This window comes from Ipomoea nil, unplaced genomic scaffold (genome assembly GCF_001879475.1).
Source record: "Ipomoea nil cultivar Tokyo-kokei standard unplaced genomic scaffold, Asagao_1.1 scaffold0761, whole genome shotgun sequence".
NCBI lineage: Eukaryota > Viridiplantae > Streptophyta > Magnoliopsida > Solanales > Convolvulaceae > Ipomoea > Ipomoea nil.
The window spans coordinates 1,084,276-1,105,679 of record NW_017617189.1 but is presented as its reverse complement, the minus strand read 5'-3'; the positions used below and the strand labels follow the sequence as shown (position 1 = coordinate 1,105,679).

At 34.5% G+C, this 21,404-nt stretch overlaps 1 protein-coding gene and 2 non-coding genes across 4 annotated transcripts; 2 read left to right on the top strand and 1 right to left on the bottom strand.

The window, feature by feature from the left end:
* The first annotated feature begins 3,312 nt into the window (after positions 1-3,312).
* On the top strand, positions 3,313-3,384 carry TRNAC-GCA. Its single transcript has one exon. It is a non-coding gene; the product is annotated as a tRNA-Cys (tRNA).
* A 73-nt stretch (positions 3,385-3,457) lies between these two features.
* TRNAV-AAC lies at positions 3,458-3,531 on the bottom strand. Its single transcript has one exon. It is a non-coding gene; the product is annotated as a tRNA-Val (tRNA).
* A 10,179-nt stretch (positions 3,532-13,710) lies between these two features.
* Positions 13,711-21,099, top strand: LOC109176927 (probable sodium/metabolite cotransporter BASS4, chloroplastic). Of its 2 annotated transcripts, XM_019326340.1 has the most exons (15): positions 13,711-13,990; positions 14,070-14,169; positions 15,313-15,420; positions 15,500-15,567; positions 16,208-16,286; positions 18,035-18,093; positions 18,187-18,255; positions 18,334-18,447; positions 18,749-18,770; positions 19,065-19,132; positions 19,642-19,727; positions 20,258-20,387; positions 20,536-20,637; positions 20,723-20,846; positions 20,895-21,099. In XM_019326340.1, exons 1-14 carry the CDS (start codon positions 13,787-13,789, stop codon positions 20,795-20,797), a joined length of 1,284 nt encoding a protein of 427 aa, XP_019181885.1. In that variant the 5' UTR covers positions 13,711-13,786; the 3' UTR covers positions 20,798-20,846; positions 20,895-21,099. The 2 variants fall into 2 exon arrangements, with proteins under 2 accessions (XP_019181885.1, XP_019181884.1); XM_019326339.1 differs by having other exon boundaries at positions 20,723-21,099.
* Positions 21,100-21,404: the final 305 nt, after the last annotated feature.

Here is a 21,404-nt window from a genome sequence, read left to right as displayed (position 1 = left end):
TGAGGTGAGAATATATAACCCACAAGAAAAGAAGTTGGACCCGAGGATTATTAGTGGTTTCTTTATTGGATACGCATAGTCCTCTAAGGGGTACATATTTTATTGTCCATCTCATTCAACTAGGATTGTGGAATCAAGAAATGCTAAGTTTCTTGAAGATGCTAACTTTTTTTTTTTCAAAAAAAAAAAGTTTCTTGAAGATGACATGGTTAGTGGGAGGGATCGATTCAATGATTTGATTTCTAATCATGATCATAACGAATCATGTCCTTCTACGTCATCAGATAGGTTGATAATAGTTTCTAGCACCCCTCAAGTTCAAACGGGTACTGAAAAACCTATTGAAGAAGTTCCACAAAATGCTGATATTATTCCAGTAGATCAACCAATTCAGGAAATTCCTGAAGCGGTAGTTGAACCGCTAACTTATGAAGAAGATGGTGGTTCAACTTTGAGGTGATCTACTCGCGAAAAAAGATCTGCAATTCCTAGTGATTATATAGTGTATTTGTAAGAGTCTGATGTTGGAGCCGAAAATGATCCATAAACGTTTTCACAAGACATAAATTGTAAAGAGTCAGATTTATGGTATGAAGCCATGAACGAAGAAATGAGTTCCATGCGGAGCAATAGGGTTTGGGACTTTGTTGAGTTGCCTAATGGGGCCAAGGCTATTGGCTGTAAATGGGTCTATAAGACTAAAAAGGATTCATTAGGCAACATCGAGCGATACAAGGCTAGGCTCGTTGCTAAAGGATTTACTCAAACAGAATGAATCGACTACACAAAGACATTTTCTCCTATATCAAATAAAGATTCACTTTGTTTAATTTTGGTTTTGGTTGCACATTTCAATCTTGAATTGCAACAAATAGATGTGAAAACGACATTCCTTAATGGTGATCTAGAAGAGGTGGTTTATATGAAACAACCTGAAGGATTCTCTTCTAGTGAAGGTGAGCATTTGGTTTGCAAGCTCAAAAAGTCCATCTATGGTTTAAAACAAGATTCCCGCCAATGATATATCAAGTTTGACGGGGTCATTTCTTCATATGGATTTGTTGAAAGTCTCTTAGATCACTGCATATACCAAAAGACAAGTGAGAGTAAAATTTGTTTTCTTGTTTTATATATGGATGATATTCTACTTGCAACAAATGATAAGGGAATGTTGCACGAGGTTAAACAATTCCTTTCTAAGAACTTTGACATAAAATATATGGGCGAGGCATCTTATGTTATTGGCATAAGGATTCATAGTGATAGATCCGGGGTATTATGGGACTATAGCAGGAAACCTATATCAACAAAGTCTTAGAAAGATTTTGAATGAAGGATTGTTCACCGAGTCCAGCTCCTATAGTGAGAGGAGATAAATTCAGTTTGGACCAATTTCAAAAGAATAATTTTGAAAGAGAATCCATGAAGAATATTCCTTATGCTTCAGTTGTCGGGTGCCTCGGGTATGTTCAAGTCTATATTAGGCCGGACATCGCCTTTGCTGTTGGAATGCTGGGATGATATCAAAATGATCCGGGTTTAGACCACTGGAGAGCTGCAAAGAAGGGTTTAAGGTATCTCAAGGGTACTAAGGATTATAAACTTGTGTTCAAGCAGATGGATGTTTTGGACATTGTTGGATATTCTGATTTGGACTTTGTCGGTTGTGTTGATTCTCGGAAATCGACTTCAGGGAACATTTTTATCATGGCCGGTGGAGCTATTTCATGGAGAAGTGTTAAACAAACTCATGTCACCACTTCAACCATGGATGTCGAGTTCGTTTCATGTTTTGAGGCTACATCTCAAGGTGTATGGCTTAAGAATTTCATTTTGGGGATTAGAGTTATGGACTTTATTTCTAAGCCATTAAAGGTTTGTTGTGACAACTCAACTGCAGTCTTCCTGGCTAAGAACAATAAGAGTGGGAGTCGAAGTAAGCATATCGACACCAAGTACTTAGCCATCAGGGAGCGCGTTAAAGATAAGAAACTGGTCATTAAGCATATAAGCACTGAGTTGATGATTGATGATCCCTTAATAAAGGCATGCCACCATTCAAGTTTAGGGATTTTATTGAGAAAATGGGACTTGCGCTTACTTTATAAAACTTGTATACATTCAGTTATTTTTATGAAATTCTTAAAGCATTCAGATAATTGATTGCAGTGATAACATGTATATTATACTTATTATCTTGTACATTTATAATTTTTTTTTTTTTGATTTTACTGTTGTTTCTTTTCTTTTCTTTACAAGTTGTTAACATACACTGCTAAATGTAATAACATGTACTTTGTGTTTAGACTCCACGGCCAAACTCACCACTTGGAACAGGCAGGCTAGGGATCAAGTCTCACCAGCGGCAGTGAGAGGGTTCCTTGTGCGCACCGGTCTAGCCTCTGTGGTTCATGTTCAGTTGAGTTACCATGATTTATATCTTTCCAAATGCTTTGTCGGGTTGGAGTTCAGCCTTTTGGAAGAATGTATATTTACAAATTCTTTTCAATTTTTTTCTCTATTCAATATATTGGCTATTTCTATTACATTTATCTCCTTATAATTTTACTACTTTTTTCCTATTAAACGTTGTTTTTTATTATTATTATTATTATTATTATTATTATTATTATTATTATTATTATTATTATTATTAAATAAACCTATTGAACATTTATTTAATTTCATAATATATAATATTTGATTAAATTAAAGGATCTTACAAATAATCCAACTTACACATTCATGACATCAAGTACGACGAATAGTTCAAATGGGGTCTTAGATTCTTCATTGTTCTATTTTATTTAGAGTTTGATTTATTATGAATTCACATTTTTTTTAAATATAATTCAATGTGAAATATGAGTTTATTTTGTGATGTGACATATAAATTAATTCATTCAAAAGGAAATCATTAATTTTGTGATTATTTGAGCATTTAGTTTCAAAAACACTAAAGAATACAAAAATGTGAGTGACTCTTTGTCTAATAGGATATGATAGAGTTGTGAGACATGTATACATCTAAGACCAAATGCGCCACTTTGTTCATAACTGAGGGACTAAAAATAAATACAGTCATAACTCAGAGATTGAGTCCGAACTTGGGTATAACTTAAGGACCAAAGATGCAATTTTTCCTATATACATACATACATTTATATATATATATATATCTATATATATATATATATATATATATATATATATATATATAATTATCAATATATTTTTATATTTACAATATAATCCCAAGTATTTCGAAATTTTAGTATTAATAAATATTTAGAACAACTATTTGCCAAAGCAGGGTCCATAGCTCAGTGGTAGAGCATTTGACTGCAGATCAAGAGGTCACCGGTTCGAACCCGGTTGGGCCCTTTTATAAAAATAATGTTAATGTTACGATTCGTTTTTGGTTTCTTCTTCGTCTTAGGATGAGAACGTTAAAACCTGGCGTCGCCCGGACTCGAACCGAAGACCTTCAGTGTGTTAGACTGACGTGATAACCAACTATACCACAACACCTTCGCGAACTTACTTTTAACACAATAATGTTATTACAATCCGTTTTTGGTTTCTTCTTCGTCTTAGGAAAAAGAGAACATAAAAACTTGGCGTAACCCAAGCTTGAACCAGAGACCTTCAATGTGTTAGACTGACGTGATAACCAACTACAGCACGACACCTCCATTAACTAACTTGTGATTTTAAATATTATTATTATTATTATTATTATTATTATTATTATTATTATTATTATTATTATTATTATTATTATTATTATTATTATTAGGGAAAAGTGTCTAATAGGCCCCTAAACTATACGCTAGAAGTCAATTAGGCCCTCAAACTATCTAATGTTGCAATTAAACACACGAACTCTTCATTTTAAATCATCGAAACCCTATGACCGGTTAGTTCCCGGTAATTGCCTGTAAATGCCTACGTGGCAGCTGACTAGACAATATAGTATTATTTTTTAATTGCCACATAAGCAAACTAAAAAAAAAAACATTAATAAGATTTATAAATGTAATCTGCTTTCACGATGAAATCACTCTAGTTCGTTCACCGCTTCCTTTTTCAACGACACAGATTCTTCAAGCTCTACTTCTCTTCGAGCCCCTCTTCTCTTCGAGCCCTTCTTCTCTTCGAACCCTTCTTCTCCTCCTTCTCCACCTTCTCCTCATCTTTCTTTTCCTACGTTTATCTCATCTTTTATACTCTTGGAGATGGCAGCTTCTTCTTGGAGTGGTTCACCAAAATCTCCCTCAAAAGTTGAGGCCAAATTTACAATATGAGACATCCTTGTATTGTCGTTGTGGATTGAAATCACCACTATGTGTATCACGAGACAATGGACAACAATTTTTTGGGTGTCAACGGTGGAAGGTACAAGTATTTATAAATTTTTAGATTTTAAAATTTTATGAGTTTTTGTTTTATAATTTTTAGGTTATTGTTTTAAATTTGTTTGGCTTTCCAAAATTTTCGTTGTTTTCAAATTTATGATTCTCTTGAATGGTTGAATTGTTCCAGGAAGGTGGTTGTGGATATTTTATTTAGAAAAGTGTATTATGGAAGGATGATGAGCTTGAATCTGATTTGAATATGAAGATTGAATTAGAGTTGAAGAAAATGAAGTATGAAGTTATGGAAGAAATTCAGCGATTACGAAGTGATGTTGAGAAGGCTATTCAAACTGAAGTTGCAAGCAAAAAACCCATAGAAATACAATAATTTGTTTAGTAATTGTTGTAGTAATAGCCGTGTATGTAAATTTGCAGCAAAGGGCAATACCATATGAAGCTATGTTGCCTTTGTTGTAGTTTAATATGATGTTTTTGTTGACATATAATCAATGTTGCTGATCTAGTTGTGTATTGGCTTTGTTATTGGCAATTCAAGTATAATTTACTATTTATTTACTTTTTTAATGATTAATCTTCATTGGCAATTTGTTCTCATAATTCAACTTCATAATATGAAAAAAAAAAATCACATTTAGGTCCTTATTGTTTTTGAGTCCCTTTGAATTAGAGGACTTTGTTGCATTAATTAAATCCAATACTCTTACTGTATTATTTGATTCTGTTTATGTTTCCCTTTTGCAAATGCTGAGGAAACACCTGGAGTCCCTAGGCTCCATTTTGGGATAGTTGATATACTTGTTAGATATTTCAATTGTATATTTTAGGTCTCTTAACTCAATCACCTGGCTTAAATTTAATTTGTTCTCTATAAAAGATTGCACATTGATTTATTCTCATTATTGAACATACAAATCTGCCAAAAAAGCACAAGATTAAAATTCATAATTTGCACATGATTGAATACACCAATAAAGAAGCCATACATTTTCATTAACATGTTTGCCAAAGTAGAGTCAATGTACACATTTGTCAAAGACATAATTCAACATCTACGTACATACAACTTAAGTCAACTGCTAAACTATACCAAAAAAGCTGTTTGTAATGGCGGTGTTATGTTCCAAAAACTATCTATTGGCAAACAGTACCAAAAACCAACAACAAAATTCTACTTTCTAAATGTAGTGGTGTGCTATGTCAGTTCATTGGTGTTTGGTTGAATGACTTCTTCCCTGGTGTTGGGTTGAATGACTCCTTCCCTTGATTGGCTAGCCTGCAACAAAGATTATTATTAGTAATTCATCTAATAACTATCTCATATAAATGACATGTTGTTTAGGGCAGAAGATGGACAACATACTCCAGTAGCAACATGTTGAGCATTCCTTTTAGGGCATCTTGTTTTATTATGGCCCGTGTTCTTGCACAAAGAACAATGCATCTCTTTTCCCTGTTTTGATACCCTTTTCTTAGCACTGGCAGTGGTAGTAGAAGTTGATTTGTTGCGGTGCGATGGAGCTTCACTTGCCTCACGATTTCTTTTTCTTTTCAGTCTCCTTGTCATTTTTTTTAGTATTGGAGCAAGTATCTCCTCAGATTGTGTCTTTTGCCAGAATAAATCTCCATTCATTGGTTGAAGTGCATGTGCATAGGTCTTTAGGTACACTTCCTGTGAATAGCAGGAGCCAATGTACTCCTCTGGGTCCCTTCCAGTATCGAAGATGACACAAATAGCGTGTGGACATGGTATACCAGAAAGATCCCATGACCTGCATGAGCAGCTTCTACCTGCAAGTTTCACTTTGAATTGTTGTCTCCCTTTCTTAATTTCATAACCATCATCTCCATTGAAAACAACCTATCATGATTAAAATTCAGCAGCTTAAAATCCAGCAAATAATCACTGCATAATCTGATTTCAAAAAGAAATATAATTACCTTCCATCCCATACTTTCAACTATATTTGCATTCAACTTCTTCATTATCAGTGGTCCATAATTTCCTGTCCACCTTTCAGCAGCCTTTATTTTTTTTGCAATCCTCTTCATTACCCCTACTCGAATGTCTTCCAACATAGGGATAATGGGCTTTACTCTTGCTTTCACCAAAGTGCCATTAAAAGCCTCACACAAATTATTATCTACAATGTCACACTTGACAGTTGTTCTAAAGAAAGCCTTACACCACAACCTTGGAGGGTACCTTAACACACATAGACACACATATACTTTAAATTATTGCACAAAACATGTATGGATCATAAATATGTAATTGCTTACCTTTCTAAATCAGTTTTTGCTGTGATGTCCATCTTTTCTAAACATTTTAGTTGTTCATGGAATTGAGCTTCAGTCGTAGCTTTGGCACACATCCAAAAGTGTTTCTTCAATATTTTCCCTCTGTGTAGCTTACTCCAATTGGCATGCACATGTCGAGCACAGTTACGGTGCTCAGAGTCAGGAAACAATTCTTGAATTACACGTGTTAAACCCTACAGGAAAAGTATGTTCAAATGCTGAAATATGTTAGGTAAAATGTTGAAATATGTTATTTTTGTTTTTACCTTCTGTTGGTCACTGATTATTGTCCAAGGAAAAGTTTTTGTGATGCCCAAATCTGCCTTCAATAACCCTAGAAACCAGCTCCAAGAATCCGTGTTCTCAATCTCTACAATTGCCCATGCTATAGGGTACATTTGGTTATTAGAATCTCTACCAACTGCACTTAAGATTTCACCTTTCAACATTCCTTTCAGAAAACACCCATCTAACCCAATCACTTTCCTACACCCTTCTAAAAACCCTAACTTTAAAGCTCCAAAGCAAACATAAAATCTCTGAAACACACAAGGACTGTCAGGGATAGTTCTATTTGTTTCTATCTTTGCATTTGTACCTGGATTGGAGTCCATACATTCTGCAGCATAATCCCTAATTCTACGAAATTGATCCTGAAAACCAGCATCAATTTTCTTCAGTATAGCCCTCATTGCTCTTCTCACCATGCTAATATCCAAGTTAAGATTCAGTTCAGATTTGATGTGATTTTTCAATTCTGTTGGTCCAATTGTAGGGTTATCCCTTACCTTATCCTCATACCTATCTTCAATCCAATTTTGGTTCACAATTCTCAAGCTGTACTTTTGGTTGCATCTGTGTTCCGCAGTGAGTGTTTTCAACTGAAAACACTTGAGACTTTCATCCCATGAACCAGTAGCATGAAATGGGCAAGGCTTTAGGCATGCAAATGACACCCGCTTTGGTTCATTCTTCACATAGTGAATATTCCTCTTCGAGTACACTGCATAATTGATCATTGCTTTCTTGAATTGCTTCCCATCATCGTATAGAGTCCCTACTTCAAGCTCAATTGGCTGAACATTGGGATTATACGAAGGGTTTTTAAATCTACTTATTGCCTTCTTGGACTGCTCAAATGGTGCTTCTTCATTGTCTTGTTCAGAATGATAGCTTGGGGGGTCTTCAGAGTCATAATACTCACTCTGCACTTCTACATTCACACCCCTATCCAAATTTTTAGTTTCAACCTCTACCCTTGCACTTTTAGCCCTTCTATTTTCCTCATCATCATCAGATGAGGCAGTATGGCACTCAACATCAACAAAGGCATCTTCATTCCCTTCCAAATCATCCTCAACCATGTATTCATCTTCATCATCATTGTATTCATCTTCTTCCCCTTCCAAAGCATCACCAACTAACTGACCTTCATCACCTTGTTTTTCCAAATCATCACATCGTTTTTCATTCTCTGGTTGTGTAACCACCCCAGGATCTTCTTCAGCTTCTAATACAGCATCTCCTACATTTGGTGCATGTACCGGTGCTGGTAATGACAATCCTGGAACTACCTCTGCATTATCTATACCATGCTCCACAAATATGTCAACTTTACCCCACGTAGAAGCCAAATAGATAAGGTCAAGTGTACTTCTATCATTGTTTAGCAGTTGTAGGTTCTCCATTCGCTCATGTGGTAATTTATATGATAGAGATAGTATGCTACCATATCTATCCTCCTTAATATATTTCAGCAAGTGTTGATATGACAAATAATCTGGGTCCAACATAACTTTTTCCACCTCACCATTTACATATTTCATATCAGATTGTTGGACAAAGCTGCCACCATGGTGAATTCGTATTTCTACAATGGAATGCATTCTTAAAAATAAAAAAAACAAATAAATAAATATTTTAGAGGTTGAAGGTAGTACACTGGTCAACATATTTAGTTCAAAAAGCATCAAATTACAGCTTTCTCATAGCATAGCATACATTTAAGTATTTATACACAACACACTCCAGACAAACAACATGTGCAATGGGGGACCATAACAAAACAATTGTTGAAAACTTGAAATGTAGTACAAGTACATTAAACTAAAATGCATTCAAGTCACCCACACCAACCCAATTTGTCTCCATTGTTAACTACATATGGGACCCAAATCACAAAGCTTCTAAATTCACACCATCCAGTTGAAAATTTTCACTGTCAGAATATCAAATATACAAATACCCATATCTCCATTATCAAATATACAGAACCCATATCTCCACTTTCAAATATTCAAAACCTATATCTCAAAAAGCTTATTACAGTTAGCTACCAATTATCTAAACACTTTAGTTCCTAAAAGCAAAAACAGTATACTTTTAAGGTTTGCTAATAGGAAAGTTTCAGTCCAACAAGGGATAGTTCAGGGAAAGCTAAGGTTACCTCTCTACAGCAACATTTCGTCTGCTCCAGTCTGTTACATACCCTCCTAGTTGGTGAAAAATTTCTTCGAACTGCTACGATAGATGCTTGTCTACTACCAACAATATGGGTTTCAAGCTCGCTAGATATTAACCTTCGTCTTGCTGCAATGGTTCACCATCACTTCGCTGCCCTGAGTTCGCAATTAAGGAATACACTGAGACTTCAATTTGGGTTAGGGTTAGAGGGTTTTGAATTTTGGTTCGTATTTCATATTCTAATCTTTTAACTTTATTTGTTTTTTTTTTACTTCATATTTCACATCTCTTCACTGCCACGTTATTATTTATTTTCTTATTAATGTTTATTTTTTTTTTAGTTTGCTTATGTGGCAATTAAAAAATAATACTATATTGTCTAGTCAGCTGCCACGAAAGCATTTACAGGCAATTACCGGGAACTAACCGGTCATAGGGGGCTTCGATGATTTAAAATGAAGAGTTCGTGTGTTTAATTGCAACATTAAATAGTTTGAGGGCTTAATTGACTTCTCGCGTATAGTTCAGGGGCCTATTTGACCCTTTTCCCTTATTATTATTATTATTATTATTATTATTATTATTATTATTATTATTATTATTATAATAATAATAATATTATTATTATTATGATGCAACAATAAAATAAAATTTATAATTTATAATAATACTAATAATACTAATAATAACAAAAACAATAATAAAAAATGAATAATAATAATAATAATAATAATAATAATAATAATAATAATAATAATAATAATAATAATACAAGGCAAAATACTATATAAAATAAAATTATTAAAAAAAAAACAAAACAAAACGTAACTATCGTTGACTAAACTTTGATACCACATAGTTAATGAATGAAGAGGAGCTCAAAGAGCTTTGAGCTCCTCTATATAAGAGGAGCATTGCTCCCTTATTGATTTACGAAACGGTTTGCTTGTCTATCAGTGCCTGGCAAGCATTGATAGCCTAAAAGGCTCCTTAAAGCCTTTAGTGGCTTCAGTTATAAGTCTTATTTTTTTTAAATATAATACAAGGGCGTTTTGGAAAAAAGTTATTCTAAAATGTCAAATTGAAATGCTGCAAAATGTAGCATTTCAGTTTTAACTTTTACTATTAGCGGTTAAATGTAAAAAGACATATAAGGACATTCATAATAATAATAGTAATAGTAATAATAATAATATTGTTATTATTATTAATATTATTATTATTATTATTATTATTATTATTATTATTATGCAATACTAAAATAAAATTTATAATAATATTAATAATAATAATAATAATAACAAAAATAATAACAAAAAAATGAATAATAATAATAATAATAATAATAATAATTATTATTATTATTATTATTATTATTATTATTATTATTATTATTATTATTATTATTATTATAATAATCACCCTCATCATCATCTATAGTATATATAAAAACAAAATCTTGTACTTTAACTTCCCGTCCAAAAAATGTCTATACTATTAAGGTTTGCATAATATAGTAAAAATATGGTAGTAAATGGGTTGTTGAATTTTTTTATAATTATTGCAATTAATTTTTTGAATATATATATATATATATATATATATATATATATATTGTTACAATCAAGCGTTTATCACTTATGCTACAAGTTGTAGCTCGTAGTGAACGCACAACTTTATTTCATTATATCTCCTAAGGTGGTGCAAGACAAGGCCCAAGGAAGGAGGGGTGCAAGGCATGGGAAGAGGTAGTGCAAGGGGGGAGGCAGCGGTGCAAGGCGGAGGAGGGAGGCGCTAGGGCACCGCCGCTGCGCTGGCTGGCGCGCCCCGCCTTGGTGCGCGAGCGTGGAGGCGCGCGCCCGCCCAGGGTGGGGCTGGTAGCTGCCACCCAGGTGGCCTGCTTGGGCATGCGCTGGCGCGCGAGCACAGGAACGCCCGCCCCGGTGCGCGTCCCGTGGGTCTCTCTGTGTTTCTCGGGCACGTGGCGTTGTGATGGTCGGTTGGGGTAGTTGAGGTGGTTGGCGACAGGACTACGTGAGACGCGTGTCTGGTTAGGATTTACACCTCCTGGATGTCGTACACGTGGAGGGTGCAGGTGGTTTCTCTAACAGTATAAAAGGGGGGGGGGGGGTCTGGTCCATGTAAGGACATCCCTCAAGATATGATCTACATGTTAGCTTGGTGGTCTGGGCTTCTCCAACCTGTTGGTGTGCTTGGGCTCAAATCCTAGTAGTAACATAGTTAGGCTATTTTATGCTATTTATTCATTAATCCTTCGATTATTTATTTATTTATTTATTATTTGGGCCGTCATTTTTGGGACGGTATTTTGGGCTTTTTTATATATTTCTATTAGGCCTCATGCCCCAACAATAAAAGTATTATTTTTCCTACCCCATTCTGTATCTCTATACCTGGTTTATGGTGGACCCGGTCCCGATAAAACAATCAATACTGTAGTTGTGTTGTAATGAAACTAAGTGTATATAAAATGAAACTGAATAACAATTTCAGATATTTGAGTGTATATTGTCGAATGAAATCGTAGTTGAATTAGAAATATATTAGTGGTGTTGTAATAAGATCACTACAATGTGTATAAAATGAAATTCAATAACATGTCTTACTGTAATAAGATTATTGTATGTATAATGTCGAATGAAACTGTAGTTGGAACAAAATGAAACAATAATGTATATAAAATGAAATTGAGTATGTTATACAAGCAGAGCTACTTACGCTGATCGGGTGTCGTTTCTTTTAATGAAAAGAAACGGCATAGTTTTGAACCATGTCCACAATATAATTTGCCATGGGTTATGCGGATTACACGAGCCACACAGATATCCTCACGGATTAAATAGACACAGGCTAGAAAATCTCCAACATGGTTGGCTAAACAGGTCCATTTTGTTATGTTGAACCCGTTTTAATGACTCTACGAATCCTGTTGCATGTGAGTATGCGTGCATACATACACTATGCATTTATAAATGTAAATATCTTTTTCTTTTTTAATAATAATAAATGTAAATATCTAAACATCGTAAAATTAGTAAAGTCTTTAGCGATGTCATGTTAATTGTCATAAGAGAATTCTAAAGACTTTAGTGACATTTATAAACACACATACTCACATGCTAAGGGATACATGACATAAGATATGAGAAAAATAATAATTTAAAAATACATTTCCAAATTGAGGAGGGAAAAACCTCCCCAAGGTTGGTTCAAGCTAATTGCTCATGCATCATTATTGGAGTCAAATTCTAAAGTCATTGGTTTGGGCTAGTTTTGGGAACTCCGAAAGTGCTTTTGTAGCTGTAAATTAAAGTCCATAATTTGGTATGTTCTTTTTTCAAATTAAGATTGCTAAGACTATCGCGATTAGGGAAGCTCTAAAGTAGCTCAAGGAGATGGGCCGGTGTTGAAGCAATTCAAGTTGAAACTGACTCCGGTTAGTTGTTCAAGGTCTTAATAATCTTTGTAGTAATATTACCTTGATTATGTTCGTAAACTGGCTAGTGTATTCCTAAATATTACCTTTATGTTTGTAAATTGACATGCGAATTTGGTAGCCCATTTGTTGGCTCGGAATGCTATTCTCAATGCTGGTTGAAAGGAGTGAGTTGCTACCCCTCCTCTTTTTATCTCGAGTAATATTATATACCTCTAATTTATTCCCTACATTTTTTTTTTCTCTCTTATGACTTGACATCATTTGATTGATTTAACTTTCTTTTTTAATTAGTGGTTGGCTAGCATTCATGGCCACCCAATAATTGAAACCACATCGGGAGGGGAAATATGAGAAAGAAAATTTAGGAGGAGTAAGAAACATTTTCCTCTGATATATTGGTGGCTGAAGCGATTTGATTATGAAATACAGTTTTTATTTCAAAATAAATAAATAAATTTTCTTTTAAGAAATTAATAAAGTTTTTTGTCAAATTTTTTAATATGAAAACGGCTCCAAAATATTTTTGAAAATTGTTGTAAATTAAAAAGAAAATGTATTTATAACGCAAAAATATGAATAATGTTCAAATTGGCCACTGAACGTAACCAGAAAATGCAATTAGGCCATTGAACGAAAAAAAATGCAATTATGCCACTGAACACTCCAAATGTATGTAATTTCACCTTATAATAAATTTTTAAAAATTTATTATTAAAAAGTATTTAAAAATTATTTAAAATTATTAAAATGCCAACTCAGTTGCCACGTAAGCAGGTAACCTGCTAAAAATGATGGTAACTTGCTATCAGGTGAAATTGCATACATTTGGAGTGTTAAGTGGCCTAATTACACTTTTCTTTTCATTCAGTGACCTAATTGCATTTTCATGTTACGTTCATGGGCCAATTTGAACCTTCCGCAAAATATTGTAATTTTAAAAGTTTTGCTGCATCATAGTTCAAATACACGCATATAATTTATCAAGTTTTAACTTTTTTATATATAATATAAAAAAAAAAGTGAAAAACAATGAAATATAATCAAATATTATATCCACATTGGTTTAATCTTTCTATTTTATTTAATTTTATTTATTTTTTTGTTTCCAGCCAAACTTTGTTGTAAAATATGTCAATCCATTTCGCCGTAAGGTCACCGGCTTCTACCGTTCCACGTTCACTCACACATGGCTGCAACACTACGAACCACATCCCTCAATCTCCCCGCCAGAGCTTCTCTACCTTCCGTTCGCCGCCGACGTTATTTTCCGGCCACCCGCTTCCCATTACCCGGAGATTACTCGTTCAGAATCCAACTCAATCTACCTCTCGCTCGGAAGTACCCCTTCATCACAGTAACACCCATTAGAGCCAAAGCAAATTCTTATCGGGTAAATTTCTTAGGATATATATACTTGTGTATAGCTGTTTGACTTTGGCATTTTCTGAGAATTATTTGGTGTTTTTCAGGGAAATGGTAGTGAAAATCAATTTCCAGAGATTCCAGCAAAAGACTACAATTGGGTTAAACCTATTTTGAAATTTGCATCTGATAACTTTCTTCCAATAGGTATGTTGGTGGGGTACACACTTTACTTACTATCAATCATTTTGGTGTTTTTACTCTTTTGCCTTTTACATGAGTATTGCAAACTTCAATTTGCTTAGAGCAAATGTTAATAGGGAAGATTTAGATGAGTTGAGTACAAGTTTTAGAGTTTTGTTATATGATTATTGGCAAGTTATCTTTTATTTTTTCCTCCTTTCATTGCCTTCCCTTTTTAGTAACTTGCAGTTTGTTAAAAGCAGAGGATGTAAATGAGTATCATTTTGTAGTAACTGGTCCTAATTCTTATAATGTAGTAGTTAAAACTTAAAAGCAACATCTAGCTAGTGGAAGAAGTGAAGAACCAAGGGAAAAGAAGTTTGGTGCTATCTTGAACTGCAAAAGGTGTGAACTTTTACCATTCCAAAGCTATCTAGTTAGGCTAGGAAAGAAGAGAGAGGGAGCTGAGAATCATAAACATGGAGAGTGCAGGCATTCTCTTCATTCGTTTTGTGTTGCAGAACTTTAACCAGTTAGGCGTCAAGGTTGTCCAACTCATATTTCAAAGGATGAACTGTGTTTAGTAATTGTAGAAGTGAATTTCTAAGTCTGCCTTCAACTTTTCTGATAATTTTCTTGTTTCTATCAAATACACAACTTCATCTTTGATCTTTCTCTGCATATCTAAAATGCTGGTTGGGATGGTTAATTCCAGTACCCTCACTCATTATTCATTATAGAAAGTTCAAAAATATCTTTTGATTCTTTTCATTCATAAATGCATTTGTTAAGACGCGTGTCACTGACTTTGGAAATTGGTAATTTTCAAAAGGAAAGTTAATTTGAAGTTCCTTTATGTGGTTTGAAGTTGCTTAAGGCAAATATAATGTATTAAGTGGAGTTTGGTATATAAAGATCTTTATCAGAGTTATGATTGCTTCTGGAAATAATAATAACTATGTACAAAAATTCAGTGCTAAACTGGAGTGACCTTTTGAGAACTATCAGATCAGCAATAGGCATATGCAGGTTTGATAAGCAACGAAAAGGCATTATTCTTGTTGTTTCTATTCTTTAATATTTCCAATTACTTATCATTTTCTCTGGATTAGTTGAAACTTCCTCTGTACTATTAGTAGATGTATAATCACTTAATATTTTGTACAGCTCTTGTATGTGGAGTAGCACTAGGATTGGCAAATCCCAGCCTTGGTTGTCTTGCAGATAGATATCATCTATCCAAGTTTAGCACTTTTGGGATATTTATTATCTCAGGTAATGCCATTGTTGTCATATTATCTTTTTTTATTTTCCATATTGCTATCAACATTTTCTCTACCCTCTTTTGATACAGGTCTGACACTCCGTACCGAAGAAGTTGGTGCTGCTGCTGAAGCTTGGCCAGTTGCATTATTTGGGCTAGTATGAACTCCATTCTTATGTGCCCTTTTAGTTTTTGTAGGTGCAGTTCTCTGTCTCGCCATTGCTTTTTTACCTGCTATTATTAACAACATTCTTGCTTGCCAATCTATTGCTTTTGTATCTGCTGTTAAGCCTGTTTTGATTATTTTATAGAATTTCATGGAATAGATTTATTTTCCTTCATTACATAAATTGCTGATTCTTCATTTGAAAGCATTTATTAAGTCTATATAAGTATATTTGTGTGTGTATATACTCCACGATTCAGCTTACAATAAATACCATGATTTCTATCTAGCATAATTCAGCTTCCTCTGAAGTTTTTAGAGAAAATTCTACAGTATATATTTATCAAGTCCAGTTTTTTTTTTTTTTTTTTTTTGCTAGACTTCCCAAATCCTGCCTGTTGTGTGTATGTGCTCCACCCCCCCCCCCCCCCTACTGGGTTGAGTAAATTGGAAGTTTTTTTGGTGTTTGATCACTTTGATGTTTATGTTGAACAACATACATGCTTCTATTTCTGCTGGTTCACTATGCTTTTTTGGTATTGCCTTTAATGTTTTTGAGTGAATCAAGATTGTCTGATTTGATGTTTATATTGTTTGATGATTGTCTTTGTCATGTCTTGCTATTAATGCAGGCTTCTATTTTGTTCTTCACACCTCTGTTTTCAAAGATTATTTTGCTGCTCAGGCTTCAACCTCAAGAATTCATCACAGGTCAGACACTAAATTTGCTTTTAAGTTGGATTCTAAATTAAGTGGGAGTTTTTTTGAACTTACACAAAGTATTAGGAGGCTTAATTAAGGGATTTAAGATTTTGACTCTTTCTGGTGCAGCAGTCATCTTTAATCACCTGCAACTTTAGTTTACATTTTCTTGAATTGGTTACCTTCTCAGCCTCTGTATTTGTTAATATGTGCCTCTGTAACTTGGAGAGGACTGTTCTTTTTTTATTTTTATTTTTTTTTTTTTTAAAGTTAATCTAGTCAGGTATCTTCTCTGGCTAAAACTACTAAACTAGAATAGTAGAATTAATTAATTAAACAGAAACTTTGTTAACTCATATAAATTCTTGGCCTAGCAAATTTGTTCTCTTCTTTCCTGCTCATATGGTACAAATGCAGTTACTTGTGAACACTAGTAGAGTAGTAGTAGAATTCTACTTAAATAAGAGCTCTTTAAAAAAAATTATTTAGTTACATACTGGCCTGTGACTTTTGAGGTTATGCTTGTAAAGTTGAATAGATTGAACCTTTAAGGGTTATTTTGACATATATTGTTATGTACTCGGGCAAACGCATGCGTCACAGGGCGATTAGGGTTATCAGGGGTTGTTTGCGGGTTGCCTATGTTGAGAGAAGAATTAAAGGGATTAGGGAACAAAAGACTAGGAATGTTTTGAGAGTTTTCCCACCTTTGGTTTTATCTTAATTTTTTGCTTGCCTAGTTGCCTGCCCCTTTTATTAGAATGGAAGTCCCCTTTATATAAGAGGGTTACAAAGACTAAATAAAACATAAAAAGGAAAGGAGAATCATTAAGAAAGTCCCCTTTATATAAGAGGGTTACAAAGACTAAATAAAACATAAAAAGGAAAGGAGAATCATTAAGAATCAACTAGTCAATCAATAACAAAGATATTTTAGAATCAACTAGTCAATCTCCTGATTTCTTACCCTGATTTTTCTGAATCATAACATATACACATAGTATAGACTATAGACTGTGTGAAAATACTGAGAAGCATGGAGAATAGATATCCCTCTTTTCCAGGAACAGAACTAATTAAGGAGTTCTAACTATGCGGTTATGACACTCTCTGAGAACTGTGGTTTAGCATTTTTAAAAATTCAGACATGCATAAAAGATAAATCTTTGACAGAAGAATGATCTAGCCACGTGATATCTCATGTAAAGATGCACTGTGTTTAGAGCAGTGTTGCAAAAATCCCGCCTAGGCACCGATTAATCGGCGCCTAGGCGCTAGGCATTGGCAGGTCTCCTAGCGTATCACCATAATAGGTGGTCTAGGCGGCTGGCCGACTAGGCTGCCTAAGCGCCGCTTAGGCGCTGACCACCTATGCCTCCTAGGCGCCTACTAAGCCTCCTAGGCACCAGCCGATTAGCTATTGTTCCCTTCTTTATTAAATGGGTTATTTCACTCAAAACGACATCGTTTTGAGTGAAAGAACCCTAAATTGTTCAAACTCTAGATGTTTTTTAGGTTAATATTTAATATTTTAATTAAAACATTTTAAACACATTTTTAAAAAGTAAAAAATACACCGGCGCCTCGGCGCCCGAGGAGCGCGTAGCGATTTTTTCAACAATGGTTTAGAGTGGTTACTTATTTACTTTCCAGTTGAAAGATGTGTGCTTAAGAGAACAAGAAGAGAAATTTGCAGTGTGCTTACAGTTTCTTCTATACATTTGAGGAACCCATTGAAATTATTTTGCTTTCTACAGGCCTGGCTATATTTTGCTGTATGCCAACAACATTATCTAGTGGAGTTGCTCTAACTCGGGTATGTGAATCACTCTGATCTTCTCATTACACCTTTTTATTACCCGGACTGTTTTTTCTTTATTGATTGTAGTTTTGAATTTCTCAAATACAGCTGGCTGGAGGAAATTCTGCTCTTGCTCTTGCAATGACAGTGATATCAAGTCTTATAGGGATTCTGATTGTATGTTACCCTGCTATTATATCCCAAAAAGTCTTACAAACCTGGGTAGATGCCTTATGTTGTCTAATGTGATGCTAGATACCCTTTTCCATCTCAAAGCTAGTAGCCACTGGAGTTGGTGTATCTGTTCCAACTGAGCAGCTGATGAGAAGCCTTGTCCTCACACTCTTGGTTCCTCTCATTTTGGGGAAGGTATCTTTCACTCTGAAGCACATTATATGAGGGCATTTTTAAATAAAAAATTGGTATTGTCTTTCTATTTTTTATAGTTAACCTTTGAAGAGTAATATATTTGCTTCACATAACTAAAGCCAAAGATATTTTTCATTGAAAAAAGAAGTTTCTAATCGTGATGCATCAATTATTAACACCTTTTGGGCCACCAGCATCTGCACACCTACACATTTGCTTCCTTAAAAAACCACCATCTTCCTTAATTTCAAATGTGTTCATCATTTCAAGGTCTAATGGATTCTTTTTCTTGGTCCAACAGGTTTTTCGAGAAATTTTCAAGAGTGAGTTGTTATATTTTTTTCATTAAGGAAACTCATTTTGAAACAGAAAGATAATCAATATCTATTAATTCTCCCAGTTATTGCATTCTTGGCATAGATTGCAATAGAATTTCAATCCATAATCTGGATTTCCTTGCACCTAAATCTCAGACTTTAACAGCACCATAAGTTACTGCTAGTAGACTTTGTAATGTACCAGGAAAAACTAATAACCTTTACTTCCTCTGTTATTATTTTATTTGATAATAATTAATAAATCACCAGATTTTGTTGTACATACACCTGGCAATGCAGGTTTGGCAGACTTTGCTGATCAAAATCGTAAGCTCCTGTCAATGACAAATTCAATGCTCCTCAGTTTAGTAAGAACAAGACTCGCCTTATTTCCATGTTTCTTTGGTTTTTTTTTGAGTCAATAGACTTGTGTGCATAGAACACCACTCCCCCAACTTCTTCCCAAAGCACACATACAGAATATTCTGCCTCAGTGTATTTTGTATTTGTTACTGTAACCTGGAGCATAAAATCAGACTTTATAGGTTTTTTTTTTTTTTCCCCTGTTTGTTGCATTGTGTATTTTGAGATTCATTTATGCCTTTCTTAAGCAATGTTGACATGTTGAACTTGAGTCTAGGAAGTGATAAAAGGACACTCATTTTAGACTTTACTGTAAACGTTGCTCATATTTTTGAGATTACTGCAAATTGGCTTCTTCAGTTACCCCTACCTGTTTGTCATTTGAGATAATCACGCAATCTATGCCTTGAAGGATTTACACTTATATCAAATTACTACTGTTAGGCATGTACCATTCAAGATCGCATGAGTTCCATTAAAAAAAAATCCTAATTCTTTCCTTTTCTCTAACCAGGCCCCATTTATACAAGTGAGTAGATCAAGATCACTGCTCCTACTGGTTAACCCAGCTGTTTTTCTTGTAGCTGTAGTCATGGGAGCGTAAGCATGCTTTCCACTCCTGTATCATTTTGTTTTAATTTTTTTGTCTCAAAGCTGTTAGGAGTCCCACATTGATAAAATAAGAGAGAATATATGGGTTTATAAGGCCATGGGTTAGACTAGCTAATTGGTTGGATTCAATCTTTTAGTGTGGTTTGGCCCATGTGCATTATAACCTAGTTGAGTGACCCTAGTCCAATCTAGATTATAACATGGTATAGTCCACTTTGGGTTCACTGTGTTCGGGGAGGGCACTTGAAGGGGAGTGATGGGTTAGACTAGCTAATTGGTTGGATTCAATCTTTTATGGGTGGTTTGGCCCATGTTGAGTGACCCTAGCCCAATCTAAGATTATAACAAAAGCAAACCTCACTTAATGGCTAATGACAAAATATCAAAATTCAACTCCAATTGATTTCTATCGTTTAGTTTTTGCACTTTTCTGCACATCAATATTTTTTCAAAATAGTTATGGGCACAAATGACTTTCATTCTGGGAAGTTTGTACTGAGAAGGCTTATTTTCTGCAGGGTTCTGCATGCAATGTTATTTGCTTTTAATGCTGTTGCCATACAAGTTCTCTCCTCCATCTCTGGTGGTTCTGAATCAGCTTTTGCAAAGAAGGAAAATGCCACCGCCCTCCTACTTGTTGCAAGCCAGGTGAAATATGTTTGATGTCTGCCCTGTGTTAAAGAATACAATAATGTTTCACCTGAAAATGTAGAGACTAGAGAGTACATTTCTCTTCGGTTGTGTTGTAATCTCACTGCGGGTAATGTTAACCGTGCGATATTTCATGCCATTTTAGAAAACCTTGCCCGTTATGGTAGCAGTTGCGGAGCAGCTCGGTGGAGGCTTGGGTGAAACTGGTTTACTGGTTCTTCCCTGTGTAGCAGCCCATTTGAACCAGGTTATTCATCTTTTTTTTTTCCCCTCTCATTTTGTCTTTCTCGTCTATAGCTTTTATTTGGTGACATGAAAAAACTATGTTGCAGATAATCATAGATTCTTTCATCGTCAACTTTTGGCTACAAAAGGATCGTAGAACTTACAATGCAAAGGCTGCCTGAATTCACTGTAACCATCATCACGTCTCTCGTCAAATTTTAAAGTTTATACTACAACTTGTATCAACCACCAATGAGTGACTTAGTGCAATCTTTTTCTTACATTTTGTCTTACAGAAACAATCAAAATATGAAATGGTCATTTTTTGTCAGAAAAATGTAGTTTCAGTCAACTTGCTATAGTCCCTTTTTGTATATGGCAGCAGGATTGGAGCTTCTATAGCTTCTTGTAATTGGCATTTTGGAGTATCATATACTGTACATTGAATTCATTATCAGAGTTCAAGATATGTGTCTGTTTTGTGTGTGTGCAAAGGTTCATCAACCAATATAAAGAGCATACATTGTACATCTTATGAAATCACTAGGAAATTGTCACTGCAAATTCTCTCTAAACTTTGACACTGACTCAAGGAGTACTAGTTAGTAACCAACCAAAAGAGTGAAAATTCAGGCATTCAACTCACAGTTTTATGATATTGTAATACTTGAAATTTTTCTTTAAAAATAATAAAATAAACTAGTTAAAAAAAAAAAATACATGATTTAGATGGGTAAAATATAAATTGCCACATTTAATGAGAAACGTGAAGAACAATTCAAATTCTTG

Coding starts and splice junctions, on each gene's coding strand:
- LOC109176927 (XM_019326340.1), top strand. CDS start 13,787: ATGGCTGCAACACTACGAACCACATCCCTCAATCTCCCCGCCAGAGCT. Junction 16,287..18,034: donor ACCTCAAGAATTCATCACAG/GTCAGACACTAA, acceptor TGCTTTCTACAG/GCCTGGCTATATTTTGCTGT. Junction 18,256..18,333: donor GTCTTATAGGGATTCTGATT/GTATGTTACCCT, acceptor ATGTGATGCTAG/ATACCCTTTTCCATCTCAAA.